Source organism: Eptatretus burgeri, chromosome 15, assembly GCF_056783735.1.
Source record: "Eptatretus burgeri isolate ZD-2024b chromosome 15, Ebu_testis_v1, whole genome shotgun sequence".
In the NCBI taxonomy this organism is placed as follows: domain Eukaryota; kingdom Metazoa; phylum Chordata; class Myxini; order Myxiniformes; family Myxinidae; genus Eptatretus; species Eptatretus burgeri.
Genome location: NC_140975.1, coordinates 41,681,364 through 41,704,873, shown reverse-complemented (window position 1 = coordinate 41,704,873; position 23,510 = coordinate 41,681,364). Strand labels below are relative to the sequence as shown.

At 47.0% G+C, this 23,510-nt stretch overlaps 1 protein-coding gene across 12 annotated transcripts in view; it reads right to left on the bottom strand.

The window, feature by feature from the left end:
* The window catches only part of LOC147012031 (phosphoinositide 3-kinase regulatory subunit 5-like), a 325,466-nt gene that overhangs the window by 98,324 nt on the left and 203,632 nt on the right, over nt 1-23,510 (bottom strand). For 9 of the 12 annotated variants that reach the window (XM_085858068.1, XM_085858078.1, XM_085858079.1 and 6 more), the window contains 3 exons: nt 9,116-9,220; nt 3,951-4,056; nt 1,754-1,868 (listed from right to left, as the gene is read on the bottom strand). In XM_085858068.1, the coding sequence (XP_085714194.1) occupies nt 1,754-1,850 (97 nt within the window). In that variant the 5' untranslated portion in view covers nt 1,851-1,868; nt 3,951-4,056; nt 9,116-9,220. Of the gene's footprint in view, nt 1-1,753; nt 1,869-3,950; nt 4,057-9,115; nt 9,221-13,358; nt 13,523-23,510 lie in introns of those variants that run through there. The other 3 variants (XM_085858075.1, XM_085858073.1, XM_085858076.1) reach the window with 3 other exon arrangements.

Sequence of the window (23,510 nt, the reverse complement as noted above, 5' to 3'; positions counted from 1 at the left end):
CGTTACGTTACGTAACGCAGAAATTGCGTTACATAATTTGTGAATTGTCCCCAAACAGTGCCTTCAGCGACCTTATATCATCTTCTGGCCAAACTTGCATACGCAGTCTAAGCTCCTTCGCACAGAAATGCTGCAACCACTTCCCTCTCTTCAGACCTTGAAAAAAAAATCACAAGCTTGTCAAACACTTTGAATATGTCTTTCAATCCTGATAACTCTCACACTCTCATTATTTCTCTCTGAAATGACTGTCTGGAAAACCCTCCCATCTTCTTTCTTAACAATCCTCTTGAGAAAGTTCCATTCATTCAATGTCCTGGGTCTAATGATCAGCCATGATCTTTTTTTGGGAACCACATTTCAAAATTGGTCTCCAAAGTCAGCTGACTGAGTTGTACAAAGTCCTTCCTTGGCACACCTGAACTCCTATCCACCTACAAGGCCTTCATCCTCATCTTGATTGAGAACTGCTCTCCCCTCTGGGCTGGCTCCCCTGACTCACATCTTGCTCAGCTTGACGCTGTGGAAACCAAGGTCTTTAACATTATTGGAATCTCCCATGATGAAGCTGAGCCTATGGGATTATCACTTCGTCATTGTAGATAGGTTGGTGGTCTCTCTGTCTTCTACTGCCTCATTTCTGGTCTTGCACCTTCTGCTCTTTCCATGTTTTGTCCCCCACACCAGGTTTGTGCAGGACTCACACGATCCACCATCAACCCTCTTCTGGTGAAACTGCCGAAATCCAGGATCACAACTCACCTCCACTCACTTGTTTCTCTTCTTTTTTCCACCTCTGGAATCAGCTTCCACATCCTCTTCAATCTCATTCTTCCCTCCAGGTCTTCAAGATAGATGTTCACCACCATCTCAGACCGTCCTCACTCTAAAACCATGATCTTTTCTACCCTCGTTAATCCACCCCAATCCCTCTTCCCAATTTTCCAGTTTTCTCTCATTGGAGTTTCCCTCAGTATCCATCTTGTCCCCCCCCACCCCCCCCCCCGCATGCATGCATGTTTTGCATCCTGTTTTGGTATGTTACGTCCTGATCCATTCACTGTACTATCTCTTCCATGAACCTTGACTATGTATGTAAATTTAAAATAAAAAAAAACAAGAGGAAGAATAGGGGATTGTGCAAATGCCATTTTGAATGTTGCATCATGGGTTTTTGTTGGTTTCTCAATCACCACTGTGGCTGTTCGGTCACATGCCAAGGCAACATAAAATTGCACCCGGCAGGTCTTCTGGTAATAATTTGCAATTATAATTGTGACTTCAAATTCTCCATCTCCTTTGAAGCCATTTTGAAAGCAAGATTGAGAGAACTACCAATGCCATCTATTTTGGGGAAGGTACTGTCACTCATGTGCATATCCTCTATTAGTGACAGTTTATTTCAAGGATTTAGCATAAACCCTGTGCAGAGTTTTGAAATGGACATGAGTCTACTTGAGCAATTTTTAATTTGGCTGAGCAATATCGATCTGGAAAAGAAGGGACACTTTTAAAAGGTGGCGTTTGAAGGGTCACTATTAATCGCTCACGAGGATTAATGTAGTCTTTGCAAGATACATTGTGATTAATCCTTTTGTGAGGGATGAGTGACAAAATTAAAGGGCAAAAAAAAACTTATAGTGGAGAGAGGGAGAGAGGGAGAGAGGGAGAGAGGGAGAGAGGGAGAGCAAGAGAGAAAAAGACACAAAGAGACACACAGAGTACAGTAACAATTGTTTTTTCTCCCACACACCTCTGTTGTTGCTCCTTGATCCTCCGAGGTTTTGTAAGCAACATCTGAATGAGTGCAATAACCGCTGATGACCGTCAGTGGCCTGTGCAGCATTCATCCTGTCCTGTGGCTATTCCTTGGATCGAAAGGGTTAATAGAGTATACTCATACTGATACAAAATGTTCATCAATTATCCTATTCCTCCATTCAAAGAGGATACAGCGCTATACTTCACAAATATTATGTCCACAAAGTCTTCCTTTGTTTGATTGTAATCAGAAATTAAAACCGGAACAAGACTTTGTGGACACCATGACTATATATATATATATATATATATATATATATATATATATATATATATATATATATATATATATATATATATATATATATATATATATATATATATATATATATATATATAGATAGATATGTTGTTGCGGATCAGGGGGTGGGGGGTTCGCACCCAACTCTTGGGGCCAAATGTTACAGATTCAGCGCCACCCTCACCACCGCCGTCTCCGGGGTTTATAACGCCGGCCGGCTCGGCACAGGCCTCGGGTCACGCATCTTCAATCGTGATACCAACGTACCCCTGGACCTTACCAGTTGGGGAAATAGACCCCAGTTACAGACTGGTTTTGTCAGATGCCGAGCGTTTTCTGCCAGTCTGTAACCATTTTGGTTGTATATACCAATCAAGCGGATCATTCCTCGACGTGACACGAATTCATTCAAAGCAGCAACTTTATACGAAAAGGCCTCCGTGCCAGATTTATTGGGGAACATCGGGGAACACAACACAAGCAAAATATTCACGACAATGTTTTAATTAATCTATAACCCGTTCTTAACTAGGGAGATACGGATTACGGGTCTTGAAGGGGTCCTTACCAAGATAAACCTCAAACGACATGCAGACAAGACATAGACAGCATGCAGACAAGACAGAGTACTTGGTGATGTTTCATGGACGATAGGAAAGTGTCAAAAGCACGAATGTCGCTCGTAACAAGCCGATGTCCACGGATTCGAGCCCCAAGCTCGAGCACGCCACGTGGCAAAATGGCGCTCGCGCTCCTTTGTCGCACCGCCCACGCACGCGGCTTCCGCACGTTCAGACCCCGTGAGGTCGACTGCACCAGACCGTCAGGTCGATGATGGGTTTCAGCTGGTTTCTCACAACGTCCAGCATACAAGTCCAGGCCTGGCCTGTTCACCAGACAAGGCCAAATCGAGGTGCCGGAATCCGGCAGGCTGGGTCCATGGGATTCCAAGACGTCGTCGAGCCGTGAGGTGAGTAGGGACAGTCAGAGGCTCTGTCGTTAGACGCAAGTTGAACCTGTAGATCACCTCCTCTCGAAGCCGACTCCAGACTCACACAGCAGCCGAGTCCTCTCGAAGCAGATTGCCACCTAACCCTCAGGTTCAGTTTTCTCTCCCTTCAGAATCACCACTCGCTTTCCTTTTTCTGCTCGCCTTGAAGCCCCAGCATGCCTCAAAACCGACTGCTCAACTCCGTCCTCTCAGTTTCTTACCACCTTTTCTTTTCGGGCGCGCCCCTCCACGAAACCGACATACTCCTCCCCTTAGTTTCACTTCCTTCTCTCAGCCACTCCCTCTCAGCCGACTGGGCGGGGCCTTGTCCAGAGAGGGGAAGGAAGCAGAAGCTCTCGGTACACCACCACCGCACGGACAATAAACAGCCTCTTACACCTCCCGACACACATGTAACGTCAAATTACCGAACAACCTGGCGAAACATGCATTTAATGGGGGATATGGGCTCATCCTATATTTAGTAGCCTACTCAGGGCCATTTCCATAACAATATATATATATATATATATATATATATATATAATTATTTTTATTATCTTGTCTATCCCTCAGGGTCCGAGGACAGTGTCCACACAGCAAAAGTGATGTTGATTTTGCGTTTGTGCATGTTCACACACACACACACACACACACACACACACACACACACACACACACACACACACACACACACACACACACACACACACAACCTTTTTCAGCACCTAATATTCTCGACTTGGGATCAAAATACCAACCAGATTTTGAGGCAATCATGCGAGTGGATGAATTGCAATTTTCCATCATGTACAACTTTAGAGGAGGCTTACTCCATTTGTATCAGGATTAAAATGGAAGCACGATTTCCACTGATGGTGCAAAATGGGTAAATACCTTCGTCTGATGCAATCCAGAGTGATCCACAGACCCTTGAAGTGCACACTGATCAGCCAGACCCACAGCAAGGAACACATCCTGATTCGATGGTGATCATTTTGCACTACGGTCCAAACAAGGAAAATCATGCTATATTGAACCAAAAGCATATACATATATATATATATATATATATATATATATATATATATATATATATATATATATATATATATATATATATATATATATATATATACCTAATATATTTTAAGCTCTTTCTAACAACCGACACACTCATATACACATTTAGTACTTTCTATGTAATACTTTGTACTGTCTGTTAATTAAAATATCTGCAAACAAAAGTCTGCCAGTGTAGCTTCGCTCCTGCTCACAGAGGATCATGTGACCAAAGACAATAGCACATTACTTCATCTTACATGGGCACAGTTGCTTGTGGGTGTTTCATAGTTTTATGGTGGTATGATTAAAGAAGTGTCTTTGGGTTTTTGGCATTTACAGACTATATACAGTGATAGGAAGTCGTAAACGTTTATCATTTTGTGTAAAATGCATATTTTAAGTATTGCACGTTGACACGTCCAGCTGGGCCTCTGTTACAGGCACCCTAGTTATAACAAACATTTAGAACATGTTTCAATAAATGAATATTTTCACTGTATTCAGGATCCACATTACTGGAAAACCTGAACACGATGAAAGAGCGCTTTGTCCCGGCAAGTTGAATGCACACACAAGGCCATAAGTTGTAAAATAGTCCAGATACACGTGAGGGTGTCAAAATAAATTATCCCAAAACATCAAAATAAATAATCATGATATTTATTCCCTGCATTTTTGCTTCTTCTTGGTGGGGAAATACACCACCCAGGGACACTGCTAAGTAAAAGGGACAGAGACACTCAGCTCAGCTCGGATTGCTTGGACCCAGGACCCAGGAGTCGCTATTTAGTCAGTTGAAGAGACTCGGAGATATGGAATTTAGGATTTTTGGGAATGGAATTTATGCTTCACAGCAGTGTTTCGTCTACCCAGGAGCATAAAAAGCATTCAGTCCTCGTCGATCTCAACGGACAGCTAATGATGATAATTAAAATGCGCAAAATGACTTATGCTGTACCGTACTGTATTTGTTGTCATGTCAGGTATTGAACCCAGATCAGACATAGAATCCCTCTCTCACAGTATATTACACAATGATTATTCACCAAAGTTCAATCGACGTATTAAAAAGGAAAGATGCTCACTCAACAGGATGTTAACTCGAATTGGCTTTGTTGTTTGCAACGTGCAATGTGCGAATAGCTGAAAGAAAATGAAAATCATCGTTTGTTTTTAACTTCCGTTGACAAGTTTCGGTTCCACCCCTTCATGTTTGTCTTCGAATCAAACTTTTCGCCAAAGCATTGCCGAGCAACCAAAACTCATTTGAGTGTAAACAATAGTTTTTATACCTTTTGATCATTCTCATTTAAAATTACGACGGTTGTAAACTGTTAAATGAAGAGCTCATTATGATCACTCATTCGTGATTTACTTGATTTATTAATCTGCTTGCAGAATGCAATCACATTCCACTTCATAAAATATATGAGGTAAAGGTCTTTCACAATCCACTTCTATATATATATATATATAACAAGTGAAATCCTTCAATACAGCGTGTGGCTAATATGAAAGAGAATGATGGCATAAGAAGAACTTTGCTTTCAGCGTTCAGCGCGAAATGTCATGGTGGGCGGAAATGACGTCTTTCGTTCGTTCATACATGAGTCCTTGATGGTGAAACGATAAGGGCATGGTGAGCAGACAATGACCGTTTTTACAGCCATTTTTCCCTGCTGTGCAGGGGTTTGGCTTTTTTTTTTTTCTTGAGGCAATGTTTTTTTTTTATGGCCGGCTGCCCTTCCTGATGCATGGCGAGCAGACAGATGGTCTTCTATTTTCTAAAAAGTGAGAATGATAGGCCTCCACTCACTCAGGGCTATGGATGCTGTCCAGACATCCATCGCCAATTATCACCCATCCAAGGTCCACTTTGGACCACGGAGTATTAGGTGGTCCATTCCGAGATTATCTGACCTTAAGCAGCTGAGGAGCATCTCGTACAATTAACAGCAAGATGGATACTTCTGGGTTAGGGTTGGGAAACATTTCAGCGAAAGGACGTATATGTGAGTAGAGCCTTGCGATCTCTGGTGTTGGAATCACAGAGGAAATATAAGGAATAGCATTATGCTTGGCTATCTCTGGGAGTGGCAGGTGCATGATTCCATTGAACGATTTGATAACTACATTCCTGACACGCCTATCACGAGCTGCCATAGTTCCAAAGCAGGTTTTGAGTTCATAGGGGACTCGATTATTTGGCACGTTTAAGTAGTCAAAGATGCTTTTCCGGTTCACTCCAGCCCAGAGACCGATTTGACTGGTCATCCAACACAGCATAAGTTTTCAGAAAGTTTTCAGGATTACCAGCAATGAATACCCTCACAAGACAGATTTTGGAACTGCTACCACAAATATCCACACACCTGTTACTCTGGATCCACTGCTACTACAAATATCCACACACCTGTTAATTGCAGAGGGTCACTCCTCGCCATTCTTTTGATGCTTATCCGATACTCTCTCAGGGTTCGAAAAGTCCTTGATAAATTGCCTATCTGCAGTCCACCGAGGGTAGCACAACCGGCAACATGAAGTGCTGAACAATGACAGGTGCTGTTGCAATGAGAACAACGCAATTTTACTTGACACTCCTTGGCTGAATGGTTAGTTGAAAGAGCACATCTGGTACATATTTTCCATTGGTTAAGAAGGATGAGTCTGGATTGCAATATTTTTGCTTTGCTTGTGCTGCAATGTGCAAGAAGATGTTTGGTCCTGTGAATAGTGCAGAATTGTTGCGGATCCTTGATTTGACGAGGAGTGTGCTGATTTTCAGAAGGCGACACAACTGCTGTGGTCGGTTGCTCAACAACCTGTAGCAGCAATTCACTCGTGACCTCAGTCTTGCTTACTCTGACCCTTGAACGAGTGTCACCAGTGAAGGCCGAATTTCTGTTCTTCGTAGTGAGTGGAGCTTTCACCTTAGAAGCTGAAGAATATGATCCATCATCATATCCTGAGGAAACGATCAGACTGAGGTCATTTTGAATCTTTGCATTGCACCGAATGAAGGATGTGAGCATCAAAAATGGCAGAAAGGTGACATTGTGGGTTTCTTTATATTGAAAAGGCCTCCATCTTCCATAGGTCCACGAGGTCAGGTGGAAGCTTTGGTATGATTGGTTTGAGGAACAGAGATGTATCCAAAGCTGCAAGTCTGGGAAGAGAACCATAATTTTTAGTGGCCTCCATTTTCTCGATGGTGTCGCTAAATTTCTGCAAAGTTTTGAGGTCATGAGGAAAGACTTGAGGCAAAAGTTCCATCTTGTTTAGCAATGATTGTGTAACTGCTTCATCGCTGCTGAATCCTTCTTGAAGGCAATTCCAAACCTGCTCTAAACCGAGATCGGAATTAGAAACGTAGACTCAGTTAAGACATTCTACGAGTGCTTTGGATTCTGAACCATCAGCCATATGTTGAACCATAAGGTTAAACTGTTCATTAGATCCTAGCGGTACTCCTCTGATCATGTTCTGGAAGGCCGCATGCCATGTCCTGAATGGCTCAGGCTTATCATCAAACAGAAATCCGATTTGAAAACAAGTCTCAACGAGACAGATAGTTGACACAGTTCTGCATGGCAGGCATCATTGTTGGCATGATTGATGGCTTGACTTCTCGACTCAATAGTGAATGGCTAGACACTGGTAATGTTGTTGCTGGATGTGTGGTGTTTGTCTTCACAGCATATGCAGGTACAACATGGGTGTATGTTGGATTTGATGAGAAATAACCTGATTGGTTGTTGGTAATAATCCCACTGAACTGTGATGTAAGGTTAGCATACACTGTGAGATACTGGAGCCGGGTTTGTAACTCATGAGCTCATTGTTGGGCATGTTAACACAGTGTGGGTAAATGTGAGACTGTGCATGTAGCATTGGAGAAGGATGATGAAATGAAGGTTGTGTGTAAAGCATAAGTTGGTGTTTGGTGAGTTGCGTACGATAGACCAGGAGCTGGTATCGTGTTATACTGAACAGACAGAACTTGCCTGGTTGACACGTTTGATGTCGATGAGTTCTCCATGGATGCTGCTGCTGCAGCGTTGATGGCTGGTAAAAGGGAATGAAATAGCACTGGTTCGAGCAACATAGCTTGCTTGGGTCAGTACGCACCTGGGTATCCAGTGGAATACCTTAAATATCATCTTCAGATGGAATGGATGGTGGCGGAGACACAGCATTCCTGGACAACAGCATTCCCACCTTCTCTGCAGGTATAGGTAATCCAGCTGCCAAAATATTGTCAAATCTGCCCCCACACGGAGTGTCAGACATCGCTTCCAAATGGGCTCGAGATCCTATAGCTTCTTCTGCTTCAGCTGTTCGAGATGCATCTGTTTCTGTTACTGTATCTGTTTCTGTTACTGTAGCTTTCAATCGTTACTGCATCTATTGCTGCTTGAGATCACTCTGTTGCTGTGCAGCCATCACTCGTTGCTGCATCTCTTGCTCTTCGAGTAGCAATCGAGCTTTGTCTGATTTACATCGCATGGCAGCTCTGACAGAGGCGTCGGCTGCTTCTGCTCTGGCTTTCAACATGAGCGAAGTCCTAGAAGAGTTGGATGAACCCCGGGAACCAGCGACAGACCACGTGTGAAGCGAGCTCGACGTGGCAGCTCTGTCTCCACGTCGGCGAGATGAGCATGAAGTCAGGTTTTTACTATCCTGGAACGGCCTTAGTGTCCAGATTATTTGTGGAAAGAATGCTCCAGGCAGCTTACCAACACTTTTACTTTATTTTCAAACACTCCAAATGCGACGGTAAAAACCGTGCTTTCCCCACACACAACCACCGTTCTGCCAGACAGGGAAGAGCCAAACCCCTGCACCACTACCAGCGGAGATAATGCAACACATGGGTGAAACATGAATATGCAGCAGGCAAAACATGAATATACATCAGGCAAAACATGGGTGGAGTATAAATATGCATTTTACATTCAAACTTGGCTACATCACAACCACTGCTGTGAAAAGCTTACCGAGCCGTGCAGTGCTGGGTACCTCCTGCCCCCTCCGGGCAGCGCCAAGTAGTCCCCTTTAGTATACACGAGCAAATACCACCCGTCGCTTCGCTGATGGTAATACTAAAGGAGGGAGGGAGAAAAAGAGGGGGGAAAGAGGGAAAAGATGGGCGAGGGAAAGATTGTGGAGAGAGTGAAGAGGTGGAGGGAAAGGAGAGAGAAGGGAATGGGAGCGAGGAGGGGTAGGGGAAGGGAATACAGTGTGAGGTGAGAGGAAGGGAAGGCAGACGTGCGATGGAGTGTTAATTATGATTCATACTGTCTCATGAAAATGATTCTGCATAGAAAAACAGTGAAGGTGGAAACAAAATAATGTCTGAAATCCATTTTCTACCAGTCATGCAATAAACACGGCCCAGAGACATACTCCCGCCTGGAGACAAACTCCTGTCCGGACAAGTCCGGAGAAAAACTCCCGTCCAAACATAAATACCACCCAGACACGTCTGGAGCCAAGCTGTCCAGAGACATACACAGCCCAGACGCATATGTTATGGGGTCGGGGAGTCAGCAGAAAGAATATGTTATGCTTTATGAAGAACACAGTTCAAGTCTGAACTCTCAAACCTCTCTCCCTCCTCAAAATCCTGGTGGCATCTAATGAAATCTGTTTCTGGTGTATGTTCCCCCTCCATCCCCTCCCTTACCTCAAATGGCCGCACTGCTGATACTGCACGTGAAAAGGCTGAATGCCTAAACTCGGTGTTTGCAGCTAAATCTTGTGCCCAAAACCCATCAGTTTCTCTACCCACCTTACCCAGTCACACCCAACTGTCCCTGGACTCTGTCTCCTTTTCTCCTGACAAGGTGGAGAGCCTGCTCTCAAACCTTGACTCAGATTCTGCAACCGGTCCAGACGGGATCAGCCCACGTGTCCTAAAAACCTGCTCTTCTGCTCTTGCTCACCCTCTCTCTCTTCTATTCACCCTCTCATTTGCTCAAGGTCATCTGCCATCTGCTTGGAAATCAGCAAACATCACTGCCCTGCATAAAAAAGGTGCAAAAACAGATCCCTGAAACTACAGACGAATCAGCCTTCTCCCAATCATCAGCAAGGTTATGGAATCCATCATCGCTTCAGACATTAAATCCTTCCTCTTCTCCAATGGCTTGATTTCCGATCATCAATTTGGTTTCAGACCAGGTCACTCTACCCTGGATATGCTGCTTCTGCTCCCCCAACAATGGATGGAGGTCCTCAATGCCAGACAGGAAATCTGAGCCGTATCCCTGGACATATCACGTGCTTTTGACACAGTCTGGCACCCTGCCCTGCTCACCAAACTCTCTTCCTATGGTATCCAAGGCCATCTCCACTCATGACTCGCAGACTTCGTCTCCTGTCACAGTCAACGTGTGGCCCGAAAACGAGTTCTTTCACCCCCTCTTCCTGTCCAGGCTGGAGTTCCTCAAGGTAGCATTCTGGGCCCTGTTCTTTTTCTGGTTTTCATCAACGATCTCTCCAACTCTGGAAAATCCTCTTTATCTCTTTGCTGATGACTCCACCCTCTGCCGTACCATCGGTCATCCCTTAGACCGGCAAGCAGCAGCTTCTTCGCTCACTGCATATCTGGATAAAATCACAAATTGGTCCAACACGTGGAACATGTCTTTCAATCTGGACAAATCTCACACTCTCACCATGTCTCTCCGAAAGGACCGTTTAGAAACCCCCCCATCCACTTTCTCAACAATCCTCTGGAAGAAGTCCTTTCTTTCAAGCTTCTGGGTCTCACTATCTGCCATGACCTTTCCTGGGAAAGCCACATTTCAAACCTCGCCTCCAAAGTCAGTCACCAACTGGGAATCCTCCATCGTGCAAAGTCCTTCCTCGGCCCACCTGAGCTCCTGACCAGTTACAAAGCTTTTGTCCGCAGCCTGATGGAGTACTGCTCTCCCCTCTGGGCTAGTGCTCCTGCCTCTCACCTTTCTCGGCTTCACACTGTGGAAACCAAGGCATTTCGGATCATTGGCATCTCCCTCAATGAGGCTGAGTCTTTGGGCCTCTCACTCAATCACCACAGGTTGGTCGGTGGTCTTTCTGTCTCCTCTCCAGCCTTGCCCCCCCTGCTCTCTCCCCACCACATTTCCGCAGGGCGCTCAAGGTCTGCCAACAACCCCCTTCTGGTAAAACTACCAAAATCACGAATCACTGCTCACTTTAACTCTTTCATTCCTCTTTTTTCCCGCCTTTGGAATAAACTCTCTTACTCTATTCAATCCCATTCTTCCCTCCAGACATTCAAAACAGCTGTTCACCACCACCTCTTATCATCCCCATCCAAATCCTCGATCTTTTCTACCTCCGTTAATCCACCCCAAACCCACCTCCTTCAAATTCCCTGCTTTCCTTCCTGAAAGTCCCTGTAATGTCCATCTTCTATTCCCCATGTTCCCCGTCCCATCCCTCTCCCTTCCACAGATCTCCTAATGTCTTTGTTCCCCACTGTTTTGTCCCTCCCCCTCCCGCCCCTCTTGTCTCATGCCCCCCTTGATGTGCGTTGTGTGTTCGCTCTCACACGAGCCTCGACAAGGTATACAAAAAAAAAAAAACACCCATACACCACACATAACTGCTTGGCCGATATCTGCAATTTTGCAGGAATCAGCAGGTTGGAGTCAGTGCGATTATTAACTACAGTACTTACAGCATACAACCCAGAAACCTTGAGTACCTTTCACCGAAAAACAACGTTGCATTTAAATAGAAGTTTCAGGGAGATGTTTACAAACATATAATAATTATTTATAAACAGCTGCGTGTAAGGGGAGGAAAAAAAATTTGGCTCGGCAATTTAGAAAACATGTTCATACTGAAAACAGCTTGGAAATCGGTTGTTATTTCACAACAATTCACTCAGGGTGACTGGGCACGAACCACTCGCTCCGGGTGACGGGGCACGAACCACTCGCTCCGGGTGACGGGGCACGAACCACTCGCTCCGGGTGACGGGGCACGAACCACTCGCTCCGGGTGACGGGGCACGAACCACTCGCTCCGGGTGACGGGGCACGAACCACTCGCTCCGGGTGACGGGGCACGAACCACTCGCTCCGGGTGACGGGGCACGAACCACTCGCTCCGGGTGACGGGGCACGAACCACTCGCTCCGGGTGACGGGGCACGAACCACTCGCTCCGGGTGACGGGGCACGAACCACTCGCTCCGGGTGACGGGGCACGAACCACTCGCTCCGGGTGACGGGGCACGAACCACTCGCTCCGGGTGACGGGGCACGAACCACTCGCTCCGGGTGACGGGGCACGAACCACTCGCTCCGGGTGACGGGGCACGAACCACTCGCTCCGGGTGACGGGGCACGAACCACTCGCTCCGGGTGACGGGGCACGAACCACTCGCTCCGGGTGACGGGGCACGAACCACTCGCTCCGGGTGACGGGGCACGAACCACTCGCTCCGGGTGACGGGGCACGAACCACTCGCTCCGGGTGACGGGGCACGAACCACTCGCTCCGGGTGACGGGGCACGAACCACTCGATCAGGGTGACGGGGCACGAACCACTCGCTCCGGGTGACGGGGCACGAACCACTTGCTCCGGGTGACGGGGCACGAACCACTCGCTCCGGGTGACGGGGCACGAACCACTCGCTCCGGGTGACGGGGCACGAACCACTCGCTCCGGGTGACGGGGCACGAACCACTCGCTCCGTGTGACGGGGCACGAACCACTCGATCAGGGTGACGGGGCACGAACCACTCGCTCCGGGTGACGGGGCACGAACCACTTGCTCCGGGTGACGGGGCACGAACCACTCGCTCCGGGTGACGGGGCACGAACCACTCGCTCAGGGTGACGGAGCACGAACCACTCACTCAGGGTGACGGAGCACGAACCACTCGCTCCGGGTGACATAGCACGAACCACTCGCTCAAGGTGACGAAGCATGAACCACTCGCTCCGGGTGACTAATTTTTTTGTTTCGTCAATATAATTCTCCAAACAGAAAAAGATAAGTTTAATGCTTTGGAAATTACCCATTTTCTTGTGTATGTATGGAGGAGGGAACATAGCCTTGCTTGCTTAAAGTAAATAGGTATATCGGCTTAGTTATAAGACTCGTTATTTCATTACATTATCAGATTCCACAACAAATCCATGAGAGTAGATCATGGAAAATCGTCTCAGATAATGCATGAAATTTCTCCAAACTCCTAATTTGAAAACTTAAGTACTTACAAAAGTGATGTACACAGCGATTCATAGCTATGATGAACAGGCATTCGATACGAGTGAGAAAGTGAAAAATATACTTTATCGTTAAGAAATCGTTGCGACCTGTTCCAAGTCGAGGTAAGGTTGAACAAGCCAAAAAACATGGCGGCTTCAGACCCCAGCGAGGTTACCCTGGAAACGCCTTAAGACCCCAGACAGCCAGGTGGCCGAGGATTGCCTGATTAAGGATATAATTAAATAAGGCTGTTAATTATCTTCAAAAGGGGTGTTTTAATTAACCCAAACACCCAATTTTCACTCTTGCACTTCCTTGGAATTTTCTTTGTTTGCATGTAAAGTTTCAGGCTGCTAAGGTTTATATTTTTGGAGTTATGGAGGACATGCACGTGCACACACACACACACTGCCTTTTATTCGTATATATATATATATATATATATATATATATATATATATATATATATATATATATATATATATATATAAATATATATATATATATATATATATATATATATATATATATATATATATATATATATATATATATATATATATATATATATATATATATAATATATATATTGTTGCGGATTCCGCGCCCGCCGGCGTGCTGACGGCCACGTAACTCGAATCGCGGCACGTCGCCCACCGGACGGACAATCCAGTCGTGACCCTCTCGGACTAACGCCGGGAACCAGTCACGGGTGGACCTTTCGGTCTCACCGCGATCGAGCCAATCAGCCCCCGCGTGGGATAGGGTTGCTCGCCGAATTCGACCTACCTAAGTACCCACGCGGAGGGTAGACCGGGCGATCGCACCTCGCCGCAGGTCGACTTCGGACACGGGCCACTTAAGCGACCCGTTCTGTACTATCGGAATAACCGAGCGGTGTTATCGTCGACCTCGACGGTTCGATTAATTATCGGGCGTATTCAGCCCACTACCAACCCTTTACGTGAAGCAAGATGGGGATTCAATAGAGGAAAAGACGAAGCGAAGCGGGAGAACAGTTCAATAATAAAGCACATTTATTCGCGGCACACGGGAAGCACACATATACAATTCCACCAAATGCACACAGAAAAGACAAACACAATTCAATTTACACAAAAAGCAAATATAAAAGCGAAAACACAATGCAGAGCTAATACCGACTACCGAGCACACGGCAACACTTATACAATTCTACTTCACAGACGGCGCCGACAACACATACCCAAAACCAAGGAAAAGAAATACCCTCAAGGATGAGGCGGGCCTGAGGCCGAGACCGGATCGCGCCTACCCGTCTGGTGATGAGACGCGGAGCGGCGATGGCGCCTCAACTCCGCGGGCCTCGCGGACGGTGTCTGGTAGGGGGTGGGAAAGGGGCCCCCTTGGTCGCACTATCTCAGCGCGGGGGGAAACAGGAGGGGGTTGCTGATGCTCGGGGTATAGAGGATTCTTATTGTCCCGCGACGAGCGTCTCCACCTCGGCCAGGTCGCGCTGTCGGCCTCCCTCGGGTGCAGCTCCCTGCACGACGCGAGCACCCCCTCGTCTGGTGTCGCCGCCTTTCCACAGCTCCGTCCCCTCCGTTCCGACTCCAACGCACACGACGAGCAGCTCCACCGCCCGCGAAGTCTTGACTCTCTGTTTCCGACTCTCCTACTCTCCTACCCACTGGACTCCTCGTCCGGACCCTCTTGGACTGACGAACACGGTCCTTTTATCCGCCCCGTAGCTTCGCCCTCTCATCTTTGACCCCATCCCTTCGACCTTTCACCTCGCTCCCCATTGGCCCGAGAAAAAGTGGGCGTGAAGGCTTTTTGATCCATAAATTTGCATATATCGATCGCCCTGGAGGCGGGGCCAAATCGCCCCTCGCTCACCGATTGGACGGCAAAAAGTGGGCGTGTGTCGTTTTTGATCCGTTTTTGAAGCACAAAATCCGTGATTTTGTACACGCTGTTCGGCGCGCGCCCTGCACAAGTCCAACACCGGTACCCACAGGCGGCGCAAGAACGGTGGCGATGCGACGGCTGCGAGGTGTGACGTGAAGGTCGTGGCGGTTGTGGTGAAGCGGCGTTGTGGTTGGTGGTTGATGTTGTGGTTGTGGTGGTAATCATGGCGGTTGGTCCAAAATAAAGATAGTAAAAGAAAAACGGCTATCCTGAAGAGTCACAGCACGCATAAATGACATGTATTCCCACTAGACAACGGGTTTGGGCCTAACTACACATGCACTTACCGAGATACCTCACCTAAGGGACCTGAATGGTGGTTTGCGAATTTGGTAACCACAACAATATATAGATTATATATATAGATTATATATATATATATATAAAATATTATATATATATATGTATATAGATTATATATATATATTTTATATATATATATGTATATATATATATATATATATATATATATATATATATAAAATATTATATATATATATGTATATAGATTATATATATATATTTTATATATATATATGTATATATATATATATATATATATATATATATATATAGTGTATATATATATTATATATATACAGAAATATATTGTTGCAGGCTGGAGGTCTGGGGGCGAGAACGACCACAAGGTGGGGAAAGCTACGTCGTCTCCACCAGACTCCCCGGAATTGTAGGCCGTCGCTCAGGATAATTCCGTGATGCGGCGGGTGGCTGAACTGACCGTGGTCGCCAATATTTCAACCGCGTAGCGTAGACTATTTGTCTATAATCAATTTACCTAATTAACTACGCAATTTTGACTACCGGGGAAACCACACCCTCAGCACGTCTTGCTTGAACCGGGTCACTCTACCGACTGCAGTGGAGTTCCAATTACTGACTACCAACTCCGGTTCGGGTGCAGCCGAGCGGAAACTGCCAAAGCCATGCCAGCTGGAATTAACGGATTAATTATCAGGGATAAAAACCCGGCTAAACTCAGATCCGAACTCTGCTGGACCAATGCAAGAAGGGACGGAAACGAACTGGGGACATTTCTAACAAGTTTTATTTACAGTAAAAGACAAAGGCAAGACAACGCGAATTTGCAAGCTCGGAATATTTACAATGATCCAAAAACACTTACTCAGTTCTACTTAAAGACGGGCCCACACACAGACAAACACACAAATGAAAATAAACCCACAGTTCTTCATTGGACCCTTGCAGCCGAGGAGAGAGATGAGGTGGGGTTCAGAGTCCGCTGAGTACCTGACCGTCGGAGGAAGGGGGTGCTCCGTGATGCGGCACCTGCTAGTGGTCGCTGGTTTGGTCCCCAGTCGCACGTGTGGGACTCGAGGTTCATGGCGGAGCTCGGGTGGTGAATGGCCGGGGTCCACGGAGGGGGGTCAAGGTCGCTCTTTCCTTCCTTGTAGAGGGCCAGCAGAGAAACGCTCGCCGCCTCGACGACCTTCTGCTCAACCCTCCTGACAGCCCTCATAACAACCACTGTTACCACCCCTTCGTACCAACGTTCGTAACAGCAAAAACCCACCAAACTCTGCTCTCAGAGAGTGCTCGGGGATTTTTTTAACCTCCCTCAACGGGGAGGGGCCCTTGGTGCAACACACCTCCCTGTCTGCCTTTGATTTGACAGGGTCCTACGGCCAGGCCCGTCGCTGGGGGGGGGCATGTGGATGCAATGCCCCCCCATGGCGCATGTGGTGCCCCCCACTTGTACCCCACCCATTTATGCCCTGTTGCACCCTGTAAACAACTTAGTGTTGAAGAACGAGCGCTCACTGTGAATTCCTTGCTGTTTAAGAGTTCACCTGTGTGAACTAAAACCCTTATTCAAGATGTTCAACGTGGTGAATAATAAGGCCTTCTTGGATAAACTGTTCTTTAATAATATCCTTCTTTGCATAACAGTCAAGACATAAGTGTGCGCTTATCAGCGCATCTCCAAAAGCAATTGGCAAGACAATACAGTCCAAGACCACAAGATAAAAGATAATAACGCAAGCACCAACACCAGCAGCCAAGACGACAGACAGCCGCAAGACCTCGTGTCGAATGTCGATGCTGTGGGTGGTTTTATATATATATATATATATATACATATATATATATATATATATATATATATATATATATATATATATATATATATATATATATATATATATATATACATATATATCGTGGATCATTTAGTTTTAAGGAATAGCCAATCAGCGTCTTCGATATTGAGGCCCTATTAAGCAGGTTACCTGATTGGTTGTAAGTTAGGTATAAATGTAATATAGTCATAATATGACAATATGAATATTGAATAAGGAAAAGATATAAATTTACATAATTAAAGATGAAGTGCACCGCGTGACCTTCACAACCTTCCATCTTACAAAAGTAATTTTATAATAAAAATTAAAAAATGTGTGTTTGCAATCGTGCTTACATTTGAAATTACAGATAAAACCTGTTTTTGGTGCATGCATCATTTAATAAATAAAACCGTCAACCGTCAAATGTCGCGAGTCGTGAGATTAGCGACACGAGTCACGAGGGACGAGGGACCAGTCACAGAGAGCGCGAGCTAGCAGCAGGAGAAAAAGACATGGATATACGAAAATGGCTAAGAAACGAAAAAGGTTGTGGTTGTGGTTGTGGTTGCGGTTGCGGTCAGCACCCGCCGTGGTCGGCTGCTTTGTACTTCTGATGTTTAAGTTAAATGTTGTGTTTGGTGCTTTGCATATCCCATATCTAGTGCTTTGTGCATAACTTTACCTCTGTGTAATTGACTGCTTTTGAATGCAGACCTTGTGGTATCTTCAGGCTGGTCGTATTTGCTGTTGATAGTTTAACGTGATGATCGCAGGTCATAGCCGACTGTATCTTATTTGAAAGTGCACTAATTCCAGTGCCAACCTCCCCCGTTTAGTCATTGTATCTCTGGTATATTAATTTTCGAATGCCAATTCTTGACAACACCTTGTATAAGTGCACCTGAATTGGTGCCAATTGTCTTATCATTGAATATTTGCATTGTGAATGTGCCAGTTTGTTGCGGCTATCCTGCATTCGATTTGGTTAGTATGCGACGGCAACCTCAGTATAGATCTATGCGTCCATGCTGCATGAATAGAATAGCATACCGGGTTATCAAAAATATTAAATATTATAATTGTGCCCCCCAATCTAGTTCATCTGTCCCCTTTAATACTGAGCCCTGGCGACGGGCCTGCCAATGGCCCACCCTTCTGGGGCGGGGCCTTGGCCCCTGCCGGGAAACCCCAGTCACTCTTCCACGTGGGTTCATACTTGATGAGTAACAGTATCAACGCTGCAACGCCCCCTGCCGGGAAACCCCAGCCACTCTTCCACGCGGGTTCATACTTGACGAGCAACAGTATCAATGTTGCAAAGGTCATCGTGAAAGAGTTACAACGTTTGTGGGAGATGAGAAACCGGAACGCAAGATCTTGCCTTGGCACTTCAGGGTGCGAGAAGGCAGCTGATTAGTGATGGATCGTGATGGGCCTCGGGGTCATGCAGATGGGATGGTTGTTAGAGGGCTTGTTAGATGTAATAACCTAACTAAAAGAAATCGCAACGCACGCCTTTGATTCTCCCACTAGACAAAAGGAAGGGGATCTGACCACACACATACTTAACGAGATAACTGACTTTTGGGACACCTTTATGTTGTATGCACATGGTTTCCAGATCCGTAACTATATATATATATATATATATATATATATATATATATATATATATATATATATATATATATATATATATATATATATATATATATATATATATATATATATATATATATATATATATATATATATATATATATATATATATATATATATTGTGACGTCCACGGGACTTAAACAGTCCCGCCAACGTAGAATGAGCCGAAACGATGGAGGTGGTTTATTTTTATAACCCAAAGATGGCGGTTTTAATCGCTCTACCGCAAACCGCAAACCAATTACCCACTGTCCCGATTATCACTCTAAAACCCAGCAGAACTTACAAACCCATGCCAATTTTCCCACAATTCACTATTTTTCACCAAAGGAGGAACTTCGCCACAATCTCAGCAGCCGAGCATGGCCCTATATGCTCAGCCCAATCTAGTCTCCCCGACCCCCGACAGTGATTTCCGGACTCGACCTATGTAAGGGCATCTCGGATAGACCTGGCGGTTCAGCAGGAGGATTCATCCTCTCCGAGTCTAAAAGTCTATTGGAGGGTCCCTCCATCGCCGGGCACTGGCAATATCGTTGTATGTGTCCTCTTCGCCCACACCAGAAACAACTCCCCATAAAAGGCCCCTGTGGGTATCGGTGTAATGTCTCTTCCGGTTCCGGACCCCCTCGGCCATAATCGAATTGCTCTATTGGCTGGGCTGGACCCTGCCGCTTTGGCACACCAACTACCGAATTACCCCTTATCAAGCTTGACAGTTTCTGGCAAATTTCCTGAAACATTTGGGTAATGCCAATTTCTCCCAGCCCCCCTCCCTGATCCTGAATCTCCGCCTGTCGCATCGTCACCGATGGCCTCTCGGGCACCCGACCCGGCCGACTCCACGAGGCCAGCCTGGCTGCGCACTCGGCCGCTCGGTGCACGGCGGGTGGATCCTGTAGCTCCAACAGCGCTCGGACCTCAGGGTCAGGAAGAGCAGCTAAAAATTTCTCGAGTGCCAGTCTGTCCCACGCCTCCACTGTTAGGTCCCGATACGCGATCCTGACTGATTGGTAAATGTCCTGTGCCAGCTCCTGCACTGTCTCGCCCAGCTTTAATCTGCGGTGCTGGAGCTGGGCCCGCACCAGATCACAGTTCGCTGCGAACCCAAACCGACGGCTCAACGCCTCGCAAATGTGGGAGCTGGTCAACATCCCCTCCGCGATCACGTTTAACACATCTGCGGCTGGTCCCCGCAACGTTGCCACCAAATTCCCTGTACGTTCCCGCTCATTCCACCCGTTTAGTCGGGAAATACACTCAAATTGCGTCAGAAAAGCTTCAAGGCTCCCTGACCCGTCAAAATTTACCAGGGAGATCACTTTTACGGTGGCCCGCTTCTCAGTTTCTCCCTTGTCCGAATCCAGCCCAGGGATCAAACACCCTTGTGGCTGCGTATCCAATTTCGGAGCCCACTGTGGCCAAAGATGTTTTGTGGTGAGGGTCTCATGGGTCAATTTTTCCTCCTGTTCCAAACGTTGAATGGACCGATTCACCTCTTCCCGCAGGATCCTCTGGGCCCACACAACCTCCTCCAAGGCTCCGTCGCGAGTTTGTAGCTGCTCCTCAACCAACCCGGACACTCTACTTACAAAAGACGGCTCTACCAGGCCTTTATCCAAGACTTCATCTTGGCTCATAATTTTATCTTGTTCATCCAAAAGCGGGAGAGTGTGTCGGAGTGGTGCTGAGGTGTCGTCCACCAGACGGCGGTCTCCTTGGGTTAACCTGAGGCGGTCCCTTCGGGTGGGTGCCTGGAATGTCCTATCCCTAAGAGAGGATGATCACCTGTCTCTGTTATCATCTGAGCTCAAGCGTTTGGACATCGGGATTGCAGCTCTCTCTGAGGTTCGGAGACCGGATTGCGGCGAGATAATGGTGGGTGGTTACACCTACTATTGGTCTGGTCGCTCTGATGGTTACCATACCCAAGGAGTTGCTGTAGCTGTGTCCAATAAGCTGACCCCAATGATAATTGAGGTAACACCGGTCAACGAGCGTATTATGAGATTAAGGATTCGTCACTCCTTAGGTGTCATTTCCCTGGTCTCTATTTATGCTCCGACTGAGGCGAGTGATCTTACCGTGAAGGATGCATTCTACGCCACACTCGAGTCTGTGGTTGATCAGTGCCCCAGACGAGATACACTTCTAGTCTTGGGGGATTTCAATGCATCGACTGGAACTGATAGGGATGGTTATGAGGTGTGTGTTGGTCCCCATGGGTCAGGAACTATGAACCAGAATAGCACTAAGTTCCTTGACTTTGCAAGAAGTCATGGACTTAGGGTGGCTGGTTCATGGTTTCAGCGCCCGCAAGCTCATCGCTGGACTTGGTATTCCAACGCTGGCGGTGTGGCAAGGAGATTGACCATGTCCTCATTGACGGTCGTTGGAGGATGATCCAGAACTACAGGGTCTACCGGAGTGCTCAGTTCCTCAATACTGACCACAGGCTTGTTGTAGCAACTCTAAAGCTGCACCTTAAATCCTGGAGAATGGTACCATCCCAGCCTAGGCTGGATGTTGCCAAGCTCAGGGATGAGAGAGTAGCTGAGGAGTTTGCGAACAGGCTGAGTGGACACTTGGGGGGGTCTGGGTGCTTTGGGGGTCCTGAAGAGTTGTGGAGCACCTTCAAGACCACCGTCCTTGATGTTGCCGGTGGATGCCTTGGAGTTCACCGCAGGGCAAAGAAGAATTTTGTCTCTCAAGGGACACTGGATACCATTGACCAGAGTCGCAGGGCCAGGCTGAATGGCAGAGCTGAGCTGTTCAGGGAGCTGAGGCGTAAAACTGTACGTGCACTGAGGGTGGACAAGGAGGCCTATGTGCGAGGAATCTGTGAGGAGGTAGAGCATCACCTGTGGACAGGTGATTCTCGTCCCGCTTACAGGGGAATTCGCGCATTACGTTCATCCAAGCCCATCCCTCGGAGCACTGCAGTTCGAGCAGAGAGTGGTAGGCTCTTGACAGAGGAGTCTGTAGTGAAGGCTCGCTGGGCCGGTTACTTTGAGCGGTTGTACCAGGCTGATCCCCCAGCTGTCGAGTTGGACGTCAAGGGCGTTACAATCCCTGTTGCTGACCCTCGAATCAACTGTGGTCCACCATCGCTTGTGGAAACACGGGCTGCGGTGAACCAGTTGAAACGGGGCAAAGCTCCAGGGATCTGTGGCATCCATGCTGAACTTCTCAAGGCTGGTGGAAATGCTGCACTCGTGTCGTTGCATGCAGTTTTGTGCTCTGCCTGGAACACAGGCATCATCCCAACTGACTGGAAGAGGGGCCTTGTTGTCCCTCTCTGGAAAGGGAAGGGTGATCGCCAAGACTGCAACAACTACCGAGGGGTGACGCTGCTCTCAGTGCCGGGCAAGGTCTTTGCTCGGATAATTCTTGATAGGGTTCGCCACCATCTGCTTGAGCACCAGCGTCCAGAGCAGTCAGGCTTTACACCAAAGAGGTCAACGATTGACCGTATCCTTGCTCTTCGTGTCCTCACTGAACGCAGACGAGAGTTTCGGCAGGGGCTGCTTGCAGCCTATGTTGATCTCTGTAAAGCGTTCGATTCAGTGAATAGGGATGTCCTCTGGAGGATTCTTGGTCTTCGTGGGGTGCCACCGAAACTGATCGATCTGATGTCTGAACTCTACTCTGGTACTGAGAGTGCTGTGAAGTGTGGTGGTACCGCCTCTGACTTATTTCCAGTTGTTACTGGAGTTCGTCAGGGATGTGTACTTGCCCCCCACACTTTTCAGCACTTGTATGGACTGGATTTTTGGGAGGATGTCGGAGAGATCAAGTTGCGGTGCATCGTTTGGCAATGTCAAGATCTCGGACCTTGATTTTGCAGATGATGCAGTCATCTTTGCGGAGACTTTAGACATCCTCTTGGGGGCCCTCGAGGTGCTGAATGAGGAGTCGGAGCCGTTGGGATTACGGATTTCTTGGGTCAAAACAAAGATCCAGGCTTTCGGTGACATCTTGGATGCTGCTGTCCTGTCTGTGTCTGTTTGTGGTGAGGATGTTGAGGTCGTGGATAGATTCACTTACCTTGGCAGTGATATTCATGTCTCCGCAGGTTGTGAGCCGGAGGTCAATAGACGTCTGGGTCGGGCCTGGGGAGTCATGGATTCACTGGATCATGGGGTGTGGCGCTGCCGGTACCTGTGCGGGAGGACGAAAGTCCGAGTCTTCAGGTCCTTGGTACTTCCAGTCTTGCTCTATGGGTGCGAGACTTGGACTTTGACCAAGGATCTGAGACGGAGACTTAATTCCTTTGGTACCAGGTCTCTTCGGAGAATCCTTGGCTATCGCTGGTCGGATTTTGTGTCCAACGAGCGGTTGCTGAGAGAGACTCGGATGAGATTTGTTACCTGCATAGTCCGTGAGCGTCAGCTGCGGCTGTATGGACATGTGGCTCGTTTTCCTGACGCTGATCCTGCTCA